Source organism: Hippocampus bargibanti, linkage group LG10, assembly GCF_051943395.1.
Source record: "Hippocampus bargibanti isolate YZ-2025 linkage group LG10, ASM5194339v1, whole genome shotgun sequence".
Classification (NCBI taxonomy): Eukaryota; Metazoa; Chordata; class Actinopteri; order Syngnathiformes; family Syngnathidae; genus Hippocampus; species Hippocampus bargibanti.
The window spans coordinates 21,793,374-21,813,494 of NC_142743.1; the positions used below are offsets into that span (position 1 = coordinate 21,793,374).

The 20,121-nt window shown below is 41.6% G+C and overlaps 1 protein-coding gene across 5 annotated transcripts in view; it reads left to right on the forward strand.

Moving 5' to 3' along the window:
- The window catches only part of LOC148892916 (E3 ubiquitin-protein ligase SMURF2-like), a 37,519-nt gene extending 17,515 nt beyond the window's left edge, over positions 1-20,004 (forward strand). The window contains exons 8-21 of one of the 5 annotated variants that reach the window (XR_016116128.1): positions 754-965; positions 2,792-2,876; positions 4,448-4,606; positions 6,052-6,108; positions 11,152-11,365; positions 13,594-13,697; positions 13,796-13,910; positions 14,016-14,194; positions 14,721-14,858; positions 16,158-16,278; positions 16,360-16,561; positions 17,595-17,670; positions 19,037-19,401; positions 19,592-20,004. Coding sequence is in view for 4 of the 5 variants with exons in the window: in XM_089005410.1 (XP_088861536.1) it covers positions 754-965; positions 2,792-2,876; positions 4,448-4,606; positions 6,052-6,108; positions 11,152-11,365; positions 13,594-13,697; positions 13,796-13,910; positions 14,016-14,194; positions 14,721-14,858; positions 16,158-16,278; positions 16,360-16,561; positions 17,595-17,670; positions 19,037-19,136 (1,762 nt within the window). In the remaining variant the exon portion in view is untranslated. Of the gene's footprint in view, positions 1-753; positions 966-2,791; positions 2,877-4,447; positions 4,607-6,051; positions 6,109-11,151; positions 11,366-13,593; positions 13,698-13,795; positions 13,911-14,015; positions 14,195-14,720; positions 14,859-16,157; positions 16,279-16,359; positions 16,562-17,594; positions 17,671-19,036; positions 19,568-19,591 lie in introns of those variants that run through there. The other 4 variants (XM_089005410.1, XM_089005409.1, XM_089005411.1 and 1 more) reach the window with 4 other exon arrangements.
- The last annotated feature ends 117 nt before the right edge of the window (positions 20,005-20,121 follow it).

Genomic DNA, 20,121 nt, shown 5'->3' on the forward strand with positions numbered 1-20,121 from the left:
AGTTTTTCTTTCCATATCAGATTTTTGTTTATCCTTTTTAGTAATCAAATTTGTTGTGCTGCTTCATGCTAAGCTCTGCTGGAGAAGGGAGGCAGTGTGTAGTGAGCAGGGAGGAGGAAGAGGAAATGGAAGGAGGAAAAGAGTAAGGAGGGAGGTGGGTTGACAGACAGGGGGTCCGAGGTTTTTGATAACCGAGGCGTCACCTACTGCGGATAGCCAGACAGTGGTCAGACTTGTTACACACACAAGTGTCAGTAAGCCAGCCAGTCTGTGTTTGTGTTTGCTTATCAGATATCTGCTGTCGACATCTTACTCTTAAGTGGCTGACAAACACGCTAAAGATTTGGTCTTGTGAGAACCTTCTGTTCAGCACTTCAAATGGCTTTCATATTTATGACTTTTAAAGTGCATTTCACTTTTTGAGGAATGATAAAGCACACTTACACACCTGTTTGTTAAGATATAATGCTTTCCCTCCTACCACACAGCAGCACATCTTAGGACCATCCGTGCAAATTAACACGCACCATCATGAATTTGTGTTTGACCACAATGTAATCTATCTTCATCAGACACAAGCAATTAAACATTTCACCTCAAATGAAAAACTCTTTGGTGACATTGAATGTTGTGTTAATGCTAAAGCAATTTCATTTTTAAAGGTGAAGCATATATAAAAGTTGTGTCGGAAAGCAGGCATTAAAGCAGAACTGAAATGAAAAACAGCGTAATAAATGTGTTGGTTCCTCCCAGGCCGGCTTCAGAGTACTCCAGCCCATCCGGGCGTCCTTTGAGTTGTGTGGTGGATGAGAACACACCAGTGATGACGCCTATAAATGGGGCAGAGGCCAGTGGTCCACCAGGAGAGCAGCGGCTCCAAGAGAGACGCGTGCGATCACAACGACACCGCAACTATATGAGTCGAACACACCTCCACACGCCTCCTGATCTGCCCGAGGGTTATGGTGAGAGATTTCAGACACACGTTTTCGTTTACATACACACACAGTGTTGAAGGAGAACGATTGGTCTTGAATGTTTCACCACAGCGATCAGTAAATCATCTGGAATTGTCTGGCCCATCCAAAGAATAAGCAGCAATCAGCCACTTTGCGACAGCGCTAAAATATTAGAAACACTTTGCAGTATAATACAGAGCATTTGTACACAACTGTAAAGTACTTCCGTACTTAAATATTTGTTAAATACTTCCCCAATAGTCTTGCTCAAAACTGAACACGATAAGAGTATTTGATGCAGTTGGGACATTAGTTTTCATTTAATTATGCATTTTGTAGTAATATTACGGCTGGTCTCTGCTTGGCTTTTTTTCATTCACGAGCCTTATTTTCAGTTTTGATCGTATTGACAAATGCAGAAAATTGTATAGGAATGTTCATTTTATGTTCGGATTATGTTTATGCTTCTGGTCAGCTTTATATGAAATCTGTTTTTTTAGAGTGATCCTAAAGAGCCAAATACTATAAAATATGATTTTTGCAGAGTCAGCAAAAATTATGATTCCTCACAATGTGTTGAAAATATTCAAATTATTTAGGGTATGACAATGTGATGTGTGCCCTCCTTTGAAATTCCCTTTTGTGTCACGCTGGCCTAACTGGGACGAAATGAGTCATTCAGCCTCTAGTTGGCGTGCTTTTGTTTTTAAGCTGAACCCTCTGAACTAGAGAGGCAAAAAAATGATACAACAGAGGTTTTACATGCTGTTAGAAAATGGCATATGGACACCTCCCTAACCCACAACTGTCATAGAGATACTTTCTGTGTCTTTCGACTCGCCTTTGCGCGCGTGCATGTGCGTATGTGCCTGTGTGCCCATGTGCTTGTGTGTGTGTGTGTGTGTGTGTGTGTGTGCACGCGCATATGAATTTCACTGAAAACCTTTCCATTTCCCCTGGTTGTGCTGATTAATAGCGGTGGATGATGAGCCAAACACAAATACCATACCTGAGTTTCAAATTGGCAACAAGAAACACACGTCAACTGACTCCAACCAAGTTAAATGTTAAATGTGCCCATCCTGTTGGGATAGGCCTCAAAATGAATTATTGTCATATTGAAAAGAAAGACTTCAGTCAACTTTGATTCCGACAGATTACTCGTCTCATTAATTCTAAACAGACCTTTCCCTCACTGAAGTCTACTAAATGAGTCATACTTTCCTCAACCCTGTCCAGTTGATGGCAGCGTTAGAGTCCTTTTTTTCAATGCCATTTTGAATGTTCATAATAATAAAAAGTCGCAGCAAGATGGAATATATGTGTGTGAATGAGAGGGATCCAAATACAAGAGTGATGCTACAGGGAGAAGAGATAAAGAAGCTGGAGGATTTTAAGTACTTGGGGTCAACTGTCCAGAGCAATGGAGAGTGTGGAAAAGAGGTGAAGAAGCGTGAAGCCGGCTGGAATGGCTGGAGAAAAATGCCAGGTGTGATGTGTGATAGAAGGATTTCAGCTGAGCCTTGAACTGCCAGGCTGGAGACAAAGAGGAGGTTTATGGATGTTGTCAAAGAAGACATGAAGGTAGCTGGTGTGAGAGAAGAGGATGCACAAAACCGGGTTAGATGGAGTACGCTGATTCGCTGTGGCGACCCCAGAAGGGAAAAGCTGAAAGGAAAATAAGATAATAATAAGAATACATTTCATTTTTAAATGCCTTTCAAAACTCTCAAGGACACTTCACAGTCACAAGATTTTTTTTATGCGGGTGAGCAGTGCAGTATGACGTGACAGCATTCACTCAACCCGGATTACTGTTTTTTCTGTTTTAGAACAAAGAACGACCCAACAAGGTCAGGTGTACTTCCTGCACACACAGACTGGAGTCAGCACCTGGCATGACCCTCGCGTTCCCAGGTATCCAATCATCTTCATCTTTATTCTTTGTCCTTATCACGCTACTTTGTGTTGATTGCATCGTATTGCATAAACATGGTAAATGCAATCAGAAATTATACTCATGAACAATGACTAGGCTAGCTTTCCTCAGTTACTTTCGTCCATCCATTCATTCTTCCATCCATTTCTCCCTCCATCCATTATGTCAGCATGGTTGTTGGATTATTTTGATCGTTCGCCCTTGGTTCATTGCTTCGACGGGTGTTGATGGAAGAGGATGGTTAAATCATCAGGGAGCCAGGTGTAGAACAGAAAGTTGGTTTAATCTTGGAGAGAGCGGAGGCATCGCGGTGTCGGCTTAAGGAGAGAGCATGGCGACAGAGAGAGAGAGAACTAGAAGGGTGAGCATTTTATACGGCGCACAGTGTGTGACGCGAAATGATGTGACGTAATGTAAATGCGACATCATGTAAGGGAAGGCAGGATATGACATATCAGGAAGTCCAAAATGCAAACAAAGATTACAGAGCGATGTTTAGAGATGTTTGTATGGCGAACCACCCCAACAGGGTCTACCCTGAACTGGTTGCCAGCCAATCGCGGGCACACTTTAACAAACAGACATCAACACTTCACACCCACTCAACCTTTCGTACTGCCTTGCACAACCACATGCCATGGAAAATGCTGTTTCTGGCAATTTATAGTGATCAATTTACATTCATATACATGCATGCTTTTGGTATGTTTTGGAAACCAAAGAATCTGAAAAAAAGCCAACATTAGTACAAAGAGAACATGCTAACTCCACACACGAAAGCAGGGATGTGGAATGGAACCCACAACCTCTTGACTCTGACATGGGCGTTGCCAGCTGAATTTTTGTCATGTCCCATTCAAAGAATGTCAGCTAAAAGAATGACCTTTCCTCTGTTGAAACGTTACCGTTGGATAGCTGACCATACTACCTGCAAGATGTTCTGTATTCACAATCCCTCAAACGCTCCAACTTGTTTTGTATCGCTGACTACATTTATGAGCATTGCTCTTTACAGCTGCAGCTCATTGACAAACCACATGTGTAAAACACCAAAATCATCGATGCCAACTTTGCGTTTGTTCCTTGTGGACAATGTTATGAAAATCACCAAGTATGTTGATGCGTGCAGCGAGGCATGTGCTCTGTCCATGACTAATGCGTTGGTCACAGTACAAGGACAGAGCATGAGTGCATATTTATCCACCAGGATAAGTCCTTAGCCTCGCCCCACATGAGCGCTATGGTGTTCCTCATCACTGCCAATGTACAAGAGAGAAGAAGAATCAAGAAATTGGAGCAGGGATTTTGCCCGAGGGATAATAGGTCTCTTAAAAGCCATGGTGATATGATCTCATTGAGTGTCAGTTGAAAAGGTCCTGTATAGTAAATACCGTTATGCCCTGTGTAAATGTTAATGGTAACTCAGATGGAGTCACTTTTCTTTACATGACCTAGTTGAACCACCCAGCATATAGTAGCTCAAACACAATACCAATAAACATGTCATTTATATCGCGGCTGCTAATGGATTCAAATTGTTATTATCCAGGGACTTGAGTAATGTGAACTGCGAGGAGCTCGGTCCTCTGCCGCCAGGGTGGGAGATTAGAAACACAGCCACCGGCCGAGTCTACTTTGTGGACCACAACAATCGAACAACCCAGTTCACAGACCCGAGACTGTCTGCTAACCTGCATCGGGTTCTCAAGTAAGTGAAGTAACAGTTAGCCCAACTCGAGCCTTTTCACGCTGGCATTTACGTGGCTCATACATCATGGTAATGTAATGATACAATGCAGACTGGATGAGTAAAACAAAAATTAGAAGTAACAAGTGACACAATTGCAAAGTTTTGATTCCAAAATTGCAAAATTCTGAGATGTGTCTTGACAGCATAAAGAGGGGAAAAGGCACAGGGAATCAACTCTCATCAGATCAGAATTGTGTGCCTAATTTTAAAATTAAATCTATTCCACTGACGCAATTCTGTCATCATCAAAATCATCCACACTGAAAATATTCCTCTGATTTATTTATTTTATCCTCCATTCATTCAGGTTCAATCTCAGAGCGTAAAATCGATTGTAAGTGGACTCTTCTGGTTGTCTGAGAAGATGCCCTGCCTGTAATGCGAGCAGGCTTCATCACTTTAATCACACAGGCTTGACAAGTCAGTTCTAACCTGAGTGTTCCTGCAAAAAAAAAAAAAACATCTGCTAAATTACCGGTCCACTCTAAACCAGGAATCGCATCACTCATTTGGGATGTAACAATCCTTAAGATTGGAGAGAGACCTGTCTCCGCCAACCGCAGTCATTTGGCTGCGATCACTCTCGTTAATATCCCATTCTGTTGTAAAAATGGTACTCAAAGCATCTGAAAGCCATCATTGGCTGTGTTGTTGAGTTGTTCGAGGCTAAATCATCAATTCTCTCTGGAATAAATAAATGGAAAGGACGGGATTGTTGTGGGAGACCAGTGATGTTGTCGATGGCCTATATGTCACTCCTCTTTCAAACCATATGCCGTTCCTGGTCAGTATGTGTATATTTTGCCTTATGTGGACATATTTCAGTATATCACCGTGTACAAGGTCAATTTGTTGTAATTTAAATGTAAGGCTAACTTCTTGGGTTGGCAACAAGCTTTAATTTTGACACGGTAAAAATATAAATACTAGTACAAATAAATGCAGTTAGGGGATTGTGCCAAAAATACCAAATAATTTCTACACAACTTTGAAGAGTTATTGCTCAAAAATAATCCTACATTTTTGATTCCATGCTGCTTTAATTTATGTATGCTTGGCTACGCTGTAGTATTGTCAATGAAAGAATGTGGTATGACAGCCTATGCTAATTATAGAATTGGTTAAAAAACGTCTTTGACCTTAATCCTTAGACCTTACTCCTTTCATATATATTGTATTGGATTGTATTGGATTTGCCTTTATTAGTCTCGCATATATATATATATATATATATATTCCCTGGGTCTCATTCTGATTTTGTCCTGTCTCACTGTTCCTTCTTTTAACTTTGACTCCACTTGTTTCTGTGCTTCAACCCTCTTTTCCGTCATTCACCTTCTCTTTAATGGCTCACTTCCCATTCTCTTTTTCTCTCCACGTTCTCCCCTCCTGCTTTCCTCCAGCAGCCCCAGTCCAAATGGATCCCGTGTGGTCACAGAAAGCCAAAACACTAACCACAGGTAACACACACGTACACACTGCAATGTGCACACCCTGAACTCAGGAATTGCATCCAGACACAGCACACACACATATACATTGCTGACATACCTGAATTCTGCATCAGCATCTGGCAGTTTGGTCGATGTGCGTGTGCGCGTGTGTGAACCACCTCTGGATGTCAGTCAGAGCTCAGCTATGTTATTCAGCCTGCGTCATTAGCTGCTTGTCTTGGCTCTTTATTAGTGGAGTTCTAACAGAGGCCAGGCTAGGTCCAAAAAGTTCAAATTAACTTTCTAATGGTGCCTCTCGCTGCTTATATTGATTAGTCTATATATAAAGGTTGAGATGCTCTATATTTCAGCTTTATACTCACTCATTGTGCAGGTGGGCTTGCCAAGTCCACACTTTACAGACATGATAACAGAGAAAATGGCTGTCATTTATTCACCGGTCACCCTTCAAATTAAATGCCCTTTGGCATCCGCATTTCAACTGTTCCAAGTTGAGATTGGGATTTTGTAGCTTTTCACAGCGTGCATTGCATTAAGGCAAATAGCGCTGTGAAACGTCTCAAAGGACTGGTATTATTTTCTCTTTCTGAACCTAAATTCAAAGCTTATTCTTGGAAATGTTGGCAATGAGATATGGTCTATTCGCCTTTAGGGAGATTGTTTGTTCTGTTTTTTAATGAACATTGACAATTTTTATGGATGCTCGTCTTTGATTTCTGCCTGCAAAATCCTTGTGAGAGGGCCTTTTTCTTTTTACCGTTTCATCTCTATTATTATCAACCCAACCCCCTTATCAGTGCTTGCCCTCAATCTCTCTATTGCTCATCACCCTCTGTGCCGTTCCAAAAAAAAAGTTATAAGCCTCTCAACTGGCTCACTGTCATGATATCTGTCTTTTGTCACGCAGATTTGGGTACATTTCACCGGTATACGTCTTTCACCCGTACACACCATGATTCAGCTCAATTGTAGTACCGGTGAGATGCAGTTACTTTTGGAAATGTTTGATGGAGTTGTCTGTCAGGACCAGGTTGTTGCCTTTGTGCTTGTAGTGGAGGCCAAAATATATCCATTTTGATAAACTATCATAAGTTGCCAGGAAAACACAGTAACGACAGCATGCATGGGGATTCATGCCATCCATAAGAACACTTTTGACTTCTTGAATGAAATGTAAATAGACTCATGCATCAACCTCATCGAGTAACAAAAATGCATAAATCTGTAGTACAATATGCCTTTCATATAGGGAAAAATTTCCATGCCATGTTTATGAGCTGGTATTTTACTTTGACTTTTTCTGTTCTGTCTATGAATGTTTTTATCTTCCGTATGCCACAGCAAGTTCTGTTTAGAACAGAACTGATGCCAAGTGTGCCCGCTGTTGACACCTCGGTGTTCCTGGACATGAACATAAGATGGATCTGTTTCAAGCATATTTCTGGCCGTGGGTCTGGCATCTGTCATAGGCAATTGAGGGCTTTCCTTGTGAGACACTTGTCAGACAGTCAGACAAGGCCACATTACTGTGGTCTGCCACACTGTCTCTCACTTAGTTTGCTTCCTCCCATGCACCAGCACACAGTGTACACCTGAGAGGCTGCGTCACTGTTTGTCGAATGTATTTTTAGCATTTGTTGGATTCGGGATTTCGTGGGTAAAAAGAGGTATTTCCTCAAGTCAAAGCAGATATTTTTTATGATTCAAATATTTGCTTTGATGTTTTGATTGGTGAGGGTTTATTACCCTTCATGGTTTGAATCACTCACGCAATCATTATTTGACCATATGCAGTATACTTGTAGATTTAAATCGCTGGGTTTAATAGAATGCATATACGCATACACATACTGGAAAGCGATAGAGTGCCTGAATTGCTCGAAAGCTATGCAGTCTCAAGGGTGTTTCTACATGGAGCACATTTTTTTTTCTCCATCAGCCCCCACCCCTCCACCGGCCATCTTGAAGCTGTGAACTATATTAAAGGGTCAGGTACAGCATGGCAGTTTTTGGTGGTAGGTTTTGAAATGATCAATTCTGATCAGCCTTGTGTTTTCGTCTGTCAGTTGCAAAGGTCATAAGTTTTGTCATCAGAATCTTTAGTTCCTATTTTGCTCTTATCAAAATATGTTTTTATGGACAGCCTTTCTGTGCCTGTGAAAATGCCATATTGTGGAAATAGTTGTCACAAAGTCATAATTTTGCACCACAACTTTTTGTTGAGTCAGAAGCCATGCATTATTCAGACAATTTCTCTTCTAAAGCAGTAGCACCAGCTGATACCCTCTACAGACTGATTCATAAAGGCCCTTTTGACTCTTTGCTGGGTGGGGTGGTGATGGTGGTGGGTGCGACTTTAACACCACTGCACCCACTCAACACTGCATTGCACAACCACAGCCATGGAAAAGGCTGTTTCTGGTTACGAGGTGTGTCGGAAGACTCTCAAGACTGGTGTCACAGAAGATTTATTTCAAACCAAAACTATAAGTTTGCCCTGACAATCGAACAGCACATCCAGAAATCCTGCAGCGTTTGCTTCATTCAGTCAGGAAAAGAAGTGTGTTGCGGCACGAAAAAGCTGCTGTTCATGGCACTTGACATGCTTGATTTACTTTCGCGGTCCGAATAAAATGACCTGGCGGGCCAGATTTGGCCCCTGGACCTTGACTTGGCCTGCTCTCACCAGGCCTAGCTCAGTGTAAATTATAGGAATGAAAATCAGGTCTGATCATGACTGCAAATTTGGTTGACATGTCTCGCTGCACAGACAGAAGTATTTATAATAATATCCTCTGTCTCCTCAAATGACTGTTTCCCGAATTTAGATTGTTTTCCAGTCAGCATGTTGGTCCATACTCTCGCAGTGGTGTATGTTCAGATTTGCTGCACTGGCATTTACCAGATTTAACATCAAATATGCAGGACTTTCCTTGTAACTATGGCAAAATGTATTTTAAATTACATTGTGGCACCCAAAAAAAGTGTGCTGTATTTGGGCGATATTATATGCTTCTTGAACCTCCTAGTCAAAGCAGCACATTCCATTTTGTTTAAAGGACACCCCTCCAGCCCCACCTTGCCCTTCTTAAAGTGGTTTTCAGCACTGCACCGCTGCAGTCCTATCCTTTCTTTAACATGCAAAAAGCCCCGGCGCTTGCCAGAAAAATAAATAACAGTGGACTTGATTATACAGGCATAGAGCCGTGAAACACTGCACCCGTTTAGTTTGGAACGGCCACGCCGCCTTCCTCAACCCGCTGAACCACAGCGCTCAAGTGTACGAGAGGTGTCGGGATAAGTGGATGCTTATGTACTGTTACCTTAGAAGGCTTCCCATTCTTTGAAGTGTCTATGTCGACCACGTGGTGAGAAGCCTTTTGTTTGACCCCACGCCCATTTGCCAGTAGACAACAGAAGCTTCTTGTGAAGGTCTTTGCTGACTCGACATCTCCCCACTAGAGAATGTGGCCCGTTGTCCTGTTGAAGGGAGAGATGGATTATGTTTTTATGAGGGCCACCCAGGCATCCCACCACCAACACCACAGAGAGTGCTTGATGGCGCTCGGGCTGCTGAACTGACCATACAAAGATGAATCCGAGGCAGGGTGGTAAATGAACACAAATTCGGAGGTTCCAGTGGAAGAAGTGTCTGGAGTGACCAAAAAAACAACAAAGAAATGTTTTGCCTTCCCCAACGTTACCTCAATGTGGAAGGGTGGCCACTCCTGCGGTTGGGTCATGGAAGTTCCACTTGTGGTTTGGTTGTGGGCGGGGACACCTTGGTCATCCACTTTTTTATGCAACAGACAGGAAAATAGACTTAAGATGGAAAAGGGCTCATGTTATATCTGTATTAACAGTATTGCTTGCCTTACTGTATTTGTTCTGTATATACAGTGCAGAATGATAGGACCTTTCTGGTCAACCGAACAATATTTTAATACGTTTTGAATACCCTGATGCAAGTGTAAGCAGAAGAAAACGGATGTATATTAAAGCCTTCAAATCAGTTATGTACCAGTTATTGGTAGCTCTTGATGTGCAGAGGAAGACCATATTGATTCATCTGTAAGACTACATACATCTGACAACATGTTGCTATTGTTTCATGATTGATGTTCACGTCTATTTTATTTGGTTTATTTTCATTTCTATTTGTTACTACCGCAACACTATTTTCTTCTTCACTCGTGGCTGGTATCCATTCAAAAAGGTCAAATAAATGTGTATCCGTCTTTTTTCTGATCCACTTATCCATAATATAAAATGATAAACTAAAACCCAGACTTTTTAAAACATAATTTACATCATACTACTACACATGATTGCTTCCACACTTTCAGTCCAGAGCTAATCGCACAAAAAGTCAGTTGACGGTTCCAAAAAATGCAACAGGCAGATGTGCAAGGAAAAAAACTAAAATGGAACTAAAAACATGAGTAACCTAAAAGCTCCCTACAAAACATGGCCCTCTCATTTATTTCTTGGTTTATTTAACAGAGGCAATACACCTCAATTAACATTGCTGCAATACGACAGAGCCAGAGTGAGCCAAAAGGCTGTTTTCCATCTGTAGTCTCTTGACGGATGGTAAAAAGTCACATTAAAATACTTAATTGAACTGAAATCACAAAGTCATTCCAAATTTCTGCAGATGCGGAACAACAATAAAAAGTAAAGACATTCTTTCAATGAACGAAGAAACGGTGAGAACGTCCACTGACCGTTGTTTCACACACAATGATATGCAAGCTCATAAGACTACACCATAGTTGTAAAACAACATTGTACTCAATTGTTATGTATTTTGTTGTGTTCTGACTTAAAAAAGGAGTAAACATGTCTCATTAAAACAGAATGCTGAAGAAATGTGCAGTTTCGCCACTTGACTTACTCGTGAGTCAAAAGTGACCATGACCTTGTTTTGTCTCTGCTGCCGCACCTCGTCCTCTACTACCCCGACCCCGTTTCCACCATACGCACACACCTACTGCTACAACGCTCTCCCAACTGTCCTACTCTCTGGTGTACCCCAACTCCCTCTAGCCATCCAGCTCAGATGAAGGGCCAGGGAGGTTCCGGTGGCATCCAGCAAACTCTGTCCCCAGCCCAGTTGCCAGAGGAGGCTGAGTGCTTGACGGTGCCCAGGTACAAGCGAGATCTTGTGCAGAAGCTTAAGATTCTTCGGCAGGAGCTCTCGCAGCAACAACCCCAAGCAGGCCACTGCCGCATTGAGGTGTGCCGTGAGGAGATCTTTGAGGTAAGAGCAAACGAATGACTGAAAACGTGCCTTCGAGTGAAGGTGACCTCCGGCGTTAAAAGCTTAAATTGCACATTTGCAGAAGGGGGCCTGGATTTTCCCTTTAATAACGTGAGAAGACCAGGAAAATTTGTATTTGTACATCAATACATCAATATTAATATTATGGGAAAGAACCTGGATGAGGCAAAATGAAGATAGCGGGTGGCTTGGGCGGAGAGAAAGCGCCAAGTGCAAATCCGCATGCTGAAAAAAGAACATTGATGATATGCCTCGCAAAGAACAAAGTCAACCCATGCATGCAAACAATAGAATGTTCCGAGGATCTTTTACTAGCAATTACTTTCACTGCGTTTACGATTGTGCCCCAGAAAAGGGCCCGGGGCAGCCCTTGGAACCGGTTTATGATTTCCAGGGAAAAGCAAAGCAGAAAAAGCCCTCACACAACCTCAAAGTTGTTCTGTTCCTTTTCCGTCTCCCAATCGGTTGTTCGACGCAGGCGAGGCATTCTTTCTGGATGATTTCAGCAGCTAAAGAGCTCTGGGGGGGGGGGGGGGGGGGTGCTTACAATGGAATGAAGGCAATGATGCTCAGCCAGACGTAACTTCACAAGTTCAAGTTTAAGCAATGAAAAATATGACTTCATCCCCATTTGACATGACAGATGTGGAAGTGTGGAACACCCGCGGCGCAGAGCCACTTGAGCCTGGCGGTCTGGGCCGAAGTGTGTCGAGCGCATACGTAGAACAGCTTCTATGAGTTGTATTGACCTACGGGTATGTCCTGCAAAACCCATACGAATTACGAGTTACGTTTGTAGAAAGAAAAAAAAACTATCACGAAATGGTGCATGCAGTTGAAGGCGTGTTGTTTTTACAAACGTTCTGGTTCTCATCAAGTTCTGCAGAACAGCTGGTGCTGGCTCTTCATCTCTCTGGTTAAACCTGGTCGGCTCCGTTGAAGTGTTTTAGTGTAAATGTTGTTCAAAGCACCAAAGCTCTTGTTGTGACTTTGCTGTGGGCGGGGGATGTTTACAGAGACAACCTCTAGAGTCTGGGCTCCCCCAAGAGGTTCACTCTTACGTAACGTCAAAATGAAACACATTTTGGACAGGGGAAATAAAAACATTTTGATGCTGGGTTGGTTGCTTTAAGAACGATAGCAGCATTTAAGCAATCAGTTTTAATCCTCATGAAGCCCATCCATCACACACAAAAGTTAAGTACAGTGATCAGAATCAGAATCATCTTTATTGCCAAGTATGTAGAACACACAAGGAATTTGTGTAGCTCAGCTTACGAACTTAATTGGTTGGTTTTAATTGGTGAAAAGTGTGTCTTCCAAACATTAATTTCCCATAGCAAACTATTAAAAATGATAATCCGTTTCCAGGTCCCGATAAAACATAATTTTCTACTAAATAAGCCTTAAAACTACACAAAATATACCTTATTTTATGTATAATAAATATTCTAATGTATTGTAATTAAAGAAATAAACTGTACTGTATAATGAAGTCATTTTATTTACCTTTGTGAAGGTCTTTGATGTAGTTGCCTCTTGATGATATCCGAATGAAGTTGCCGTGCTTTCTCTGCGATAATACCCTCACACACTGTCTCCTGCTAGCTGCTTTTCGTTAATCCAAATCAACAAGTTTTTCAACCTCTTAAATTGCCCGAGACCATTGCTTAGACAACACATAAACACCCTTAGCCACACGTAGCAATGGTCGACTTAGCATACTGGTACTGGGATGCTAAGTCACGCAGACGCACATCTCGTTCGTTTTTTTCGATGATCTTCTTCTGATTGACCGTAATTTTCTTTTGTGTCCTCTTTGGCTTAACACTAGCCTGTGGTGGGGTCTTTTTCGGTCACAAAAAAAGCAAAAGTATCCACTCTATAACAAACCACATCTGCACTGAGCGCACTCCAAGAAAGTGGGCGTGGAAAAGCAGTCCGGCAGCCACAGTGGCGCTGTTCGACCGTGCGGTTTGGTGTTCTTCCGCCAAAAACTAGTCCGCCAGCCATTGTGGCGCTCTGTGTGTTTTCCGAAAAGTAGTTCGTATGCCAAGGTTATATTCTTGGGAATTTAATGTTCGTAAGGCGAAAGGTTCGTTAGCTAAAGCATTCGTAAGATGAGGTGTCACTGTACTTGTTATTTTGTTGGTGTTTTGCCTAGTGCACCACATAATATGATTGTACTTGTGTGCGATCAACCCTAGGAATCGTACCGGCAGGTGATGAAGATGCGACCAAAGGATTTATGGAAAAGACTGATGATCAAATTTAGAGGAGAAGAAGGACTCGATTACGGCGGGGTTGCACGGTACTCTGTCCTTCTCAAACATTATCTTGTCCCGGCATACTGACTGGGATTTGAGATGTCATGCTTTTCACAATGGGGTGTTTATGTGTTTTTCTTAGGGAATGGTTGTATTTATTGTCCCATGAGATGCTCAACCCGTACTACGGCCTGTTCCAGTACTCCAGAGATGACATCTACACTTTACAGATTAACCCCGACTCGGCCGTCAACCCCGTAAGGAAGAACGTTAGAATCTGAAAAACCTAACCTGGCCAATCGCCACGAATCACCTTCGCATTAAAACGACTCATACATTTTTATGTCATGTTCAATCTGCAGGAGCACCTGTCCTATTTCCATTTTGTGGGTCGCATCATGGGCATGGCAGTGTTTCACGGCCACTACATTGACGGAGGCTTCACTCTGCCGTTTTACAAACAACTGCTTGGCAAGCCCATTACACTGGATGACATGGAGTCTGTGGACCCCGACCTCCACAACAGTCTCGTTTGGATCTTGTAAGATCTCTCTGTCTCTTTCTCACCGATTGAAATGACCAACAAAAAGTACAGTAGTGCAAAATCACATGTACATTGTGAATAATGTACGAAACTGTATAATGATGGAGTAAATGAGTAAATCCCTGCATAGTAGACTGGGGCTAGCTGATGATGGGAGTGTCGGTAGCTCTCATGGCATTAAACACGGTCCCAGTTTTATACTATCGATGTACACTAGTTGCCTGCCTATCATCCGTTTTTTGAAGTTTGTCACTTGATTGACATATTGGGCAGCCAGTCATATATGCCTGTTGCGTGGCACACCGTGTGGGTGTGCCATGCGTGCGTAAAAGTATGAGGTTTACTTCACTAAGCATAACAAATAAGGTGTTAGAATAAACGTAGCCCTAGCGAGCCAGCATAGCAACGACCGTACTTGTGTTTTTTTTAATTGACATGATTTTTGAATGAGTCATCTCCTGAAAAACTGAGTCTTACCAGCTTGTGACCGTTTCTCTCTCTCTCTCTCTCTTTCTCTCTCCAGGGACAATGACATCACCGGAGTCCTGGACCACACCTTCTGTGTTGAGCACAATGCTTATGGAGAGATCATCCAGCATGAGTTGAAACCCAACGGAAAGAGCATCTCTGTCAGTGAGGATACCAAAAAGGAGTACGTCAGGTATGCTGGTGGACCCTCAAGATGGTCATTCAGAAGTGTCCTAGAAAAAGTTGTATACAGTGAGACCTCAACTTACAAACACCTTAACTTACAAACTTTTCGTCTTACAAACGTCAAATTTATGAACATTAAACCTTATAATAAGCAGTATTTTCATAATACACACCCACCACGACTGGCAGAGTGATCTTCGGCGGAAGCACACGACCGAACAGCACCAACAGTCCTTATGGAAGGTGACTCTCCTTCCATAAGCCATCGACGACCATCAAAAAGGTAAATAAAACTGTATTTTACAGCACAGTTTATTTCTTTAATTACAGTCCTCATGCAATTCCCTTTGACCTTCGACCTCCAACGCCATTCCATCAAGCCATAAATGACCATCACAAATGTAAATAAAGTGACTTTATGATACAATGCAGTGTATTTCTTTCATTGCAATACAATAGCACATTTATTATACATAGAATAAGGTATGTTGTGTGTAGTTTTAAGGCTTATTTAGTTGAAAAGTATATTTTACGGAAACCCGGGAATGGATTATTCCCATTTTAATGGTTTCCTATGGGAAATTTATTTTTGAGATACACACTTTTCGCCTTACACACTCTGTCTGGGAACCAATTAAGTTCGTAAGTTGAGGTCTCACTGTATGTAACATCGTCTCTGCCCCTTAACGCTCTATGGTCACCATGGTAATGTTTAAACGTGCCTTCAAAATAAGACACCACAAAAACAAGTACAAAGCGCATGAAAAATACAACTCACTACAACTGAATCAGTTATTTATTCTTTCTGCGCGGCTCGGTACCAAATGACCCACGGACCGGTACCGGTCCGCGGCCCGGGGGCTGAGGACCTCTGCACTACGTCATGTTGTCTACACTACGTAACGAAAGTAATTTTGTTTTGGATCTTGAAAATGCAGGTCATTCAAAGTCTCCAAATGAAAGATTTTTTTAATGGATATTTTGGTTGGGTAAAGAAGAAGAGGACAACGTGTTGAAACCAAAACAACGGTGGACCACAAGGCTGCTGTTGTTTATTTCTTGGGCACTTTTATTATATATCATGACTTCACCTAGCAAAGTTGCATTACTTCGATGGGCCAAATTGTCAACCACATTTTTTTGGTAACAAATGGGGAAAAAAATGGTTTCAGATGCGACTGTGCAGCACCCAACTGCTTCAGTTGCACAGGATGCCCTCTACCGGCCTGTATTGTATATTACATCACTTTGCTTTCTGTTTTTACTGTCCAGCAGTAGCCTAAATCGTGTTTTCCACACTTTGAAGGTTATATGTGAACTGGCGTTTCCTCCACGGTATCGAGGCCCAATTTTTGGCCCTGCAGAAAGGCTTCAATGAAGTCATACCACAACATCTACTCAAAGCCTTTGATGAAAAAGAACTGGAGGTACGAGAGTAAGATTCCGACTGTGCCCATTGTCGTCGTCGTCGTCGTGCCCGTCCGTTCATTATTTACCTTCTCCTGCAGCTGATCGTGTGCGGCCTGGGAAAGATCGACGTCTCTGATTGGAAGTCAAACACGCGTCTCAAGCACTGCACGCCGGACAGCAACATTGTCAAATGGTTCTGGAAAGCCGTGGAGTCTTTCGATGAGGAGAGGAGGGCACGCCTGCTCCAGTTTGTCACCGGCTCCTCCAGGGTGCCCTTGCAGGGTTTCAAAGCGCTACAAGGTACAAAGATCTATCGAGCTATTAGCTATCGAGCTAGCTAGCTCTCTACTTTCTATCTAGCTGCCTATCTATCTTTAAATTATCCCGTTACTGTAAAGTGACCTTGAGAGTTTTGAAAAGCGCTTAGAAATGAAATGAATTATTATTATTATTTGCTAGCTATTAGCTATCTGGCTAGCTATTTGCTATCTAGCTCGCTATCTATTCACTATCTTACTGACTTGCTGTCTAGCTAGGTATCTGTTGGCTATCTATTAGCTAGCTAGCAAACTTTCTATCTATTTTAGTTACTTCCGGGTTGAGTGAACACTGGCGCGTGTGGCTGCCGCTGCTCACCCACAGAAAAATGTATCCCATTACTGTAAAGTGACCTTGAGTTTTGAAAGGCGCTTAGAAATGAAATAGATTATTATTATTAATGTTGTTGTTATTATCTATCTTGCTATTAGCTGTCTATTAGCTTGCGAGCTAGCTTTCTATCTATTTGAGTTACTTCCATGTTGAGTGAATGCTGGCACGTGTGGCAGCCGCCGCTCACCCACAGAAAAAAATTATCCCGTTACTGTAAAGTGACCTTGAGAGTTTTGAAAGGCGCTTAGAAATTTAATGTATTATTATTATTATTATTATTGTTATTATTATTATTATTATTATTATTATTATTGTTGTTGTAATTATCTATCTTACTATTAGCTGTCTATTAGCTTGCAAGCTAGCTTTCTATCTATTTGAGTTACTTCCGGGTTGAGTGAACACTGGCGCGTGTGGCTGCCGCTGCTCACCCACAAAAAAAAAAAAATGATGCTGTGACTGTAAAGTGACCTTGAGAGTTTTGAAAGGCGCTTAGAAATTAAATTTATTATTATTATTATTATTAAAGATGGCTTTCACAAGACCTCTTGTGTGGGTCAAAGTGTGACCTCATCACTCAAGCTTCAGAGACGTGACTTGTGTTTTTAAGTGTCAAAGTAACACACGAAAAGTTGAACCATCTGCTGAATGTTGTTTGTTTTCTTGCTGTTTTTGCCTGCAGGTGCCGCAGGGCCTCGACTTTTCACCATTCATCAGATTGATGCCAACACTAACAATTTACCCAAAGCCCACACCTGGTTTGTTTCGCCCAAATACGCACACACGTTCACACGCGGACATCCATACACAAACACATCATTAAAGTCTCTAGTAGTATCCATGTACTTCGTGTTCATGTTTACACCTTCATTCTCTAGTGTACATGTTTTCCTTATACAGGAAACTACGACTACTTCCTGCTTTTATAGCTAAGACTCATGGGAAATGAATCCCTACTCGTGCGAACCGTTCATTTATTTGTGCTCTACTTAAAGAATTTTAGCCCACAGTTGTTGGCACTTTATTTTTTACTTAAATTAAATACATGAAGGCTATTTTTTTTTTCATGTTAGCATTTTGTTCCAGCTTCAGCTGTTGTTAAAGCGCTATATAAACCAATATGTATGTATTGTATTTTGTACAGCCAACCTTATTTAAACTCATGTATCTCCAGACCCATTTCGGAATTAACTAGCTAGCTATCTATTTGCTATCTATTAGCTAGCTACCTAGCTGGCTATCCAGCCGGCTATCGACAAAATTAAAAAGGTCAATTGATAAAGTCAATTTACTGGTGCAATCTTCAAGCTAAGTCAGGAAACATATTAGCTATCTAGCTAGCTAGATAGGGCTAGCTCTAGCTTTCTATCTATTAAATACCTAGCTATCTATTAGCTATATAGCTAGCTAGTTATTAGTTAGATAGCTACCTATTAGCTATCTAGATATCTAATAGTTGGCTATCTATTAGCTAGCTAGCCATTAGGAATCATGATAGCTAATAGCTGGCTAGCTATTAGCTATCTAGATAGCTAGCTATTTGAATCAGGAAAGAGTATCTAGCTAGCTATTAGCTATCTATTAGCTAGTTAGCTAGCTTTCTATCTATTTTCGAGTTGAACGAACGCTGGCGCGTGTTGCTGCCGCTGCTCACCCACAGAAAAACTTATCCTGTGACTGTAAAGTGACCTTGAGGTTTTTGAAAGGCGCTTAGAAATGAAATGTATTATTATTATTATCATTTATTAGCTGGCTAGCTTGCTAGCTACAAAAAAAGTTCTTATCCCGTGACTGTAGTGTCCTTGAGAATTTTGAAAGCTTAGAAATTAAATGTATTATTATTATTAGCTATCTATTAGTTAGCTAGCTAGCTTTCTATCTATTTAAGTTATTCCGGGTTTCGTGAACGTGTAAAGTGACCTTAAGAGTTTTGAAAGGCGCTTATAAATGAAATGTATTATTATTATTATTAAGTGTAATCCTTTGAAGCGCAACAGACCCACTTCCAGCTCCTGACATCACTCACGAGGCCCCTCCCCCTCATGTTGAGCTATTCTTTGTATCTTCTGTTTTATTTTTTATTTTTTACTCTGTCCCATTTTATTTTATTTATTTTTTTTTCAGTTTCAACCGTATCGACATTCCGCCCTACGAGAGCTACGATAAGCTCTACGACAAGCTGCTGACCGCCATCGAAGAGACATGCGGATTCGCAGTGGAATGAGGCGCCCCCCCATGAAGTGTGTGTTACGTGTGTGTGTGTGTTGACTTTGAAATTGTACTTCTGGACTCATCCACGCAGCCTAACTGAGCATCCTGCAGTCTTCCTCTTTTTTTTTTTTTTTTCAGCGCCTTTCTTCAATATTCCCTGATGTTGTAGCATAGCCGCGAGCTAACCGGCGGACATGGGAGACGGCCGGCTCCTTCTGGGCGTTTTTAATAGCAGGACAGGAATCGGCGTCACGCTCCTGACACTCGGTCTTCTTCAGGTAGCCACTTCTTGCCCAAGCTCTCCATGTTCATCAAATTCACACGTCTTAGTGGAGAGCTGCACTTTTCATCCTACCTCAATCCAAACTGTGTGTGTATGCGCGTATGGATGTATTCTACGAGGGGAGGAGGGGTTCATTTTTAATAACAGCCCTATAAAGGTAATATATTTTGTTTTGTTTTTTTAAGTCAAGCATGTCAGGTGCTGAGGAAACGGACTCTGGTGAAGAAGTTGTCTATGTGCATGTATCCACGTTTGATTGCAAAGATAAGTTTCACTTTTTTTTCCCTCAATGCAACACCCGACAGTGGAACCTCCAAAGTTGAACATCTGCAGTTTGTTGTTGTAGTAAAATAAGAGAAGAATCTAGATCAAGTATGTATTTATTCGAGTATAACGTGCACACGTGTATAACGCGCACCCCTAATTTTCTATTTAAAAAAAAAATCGGTATAAAATTTTGTTTTACTTTTTTCTTGGCTCGATAACAGTCTATCAATTAAAATATGAAGAATCAAAACTCTGGCTATATGTAATTGCGCAAAAGAGCAATGCTTAAAGGACAACCGACATCACTTTTTTGTTTCCTAACTGACATCAGAAAAACGTTTTATAGCATCTAAAATACCCAAAACACGCAGTATGATATTTTTAGTCAAATGCAAAACACATCATGAATGGCGACCAAGCTCCTGATTAATTCCTTATATGGAGCTTT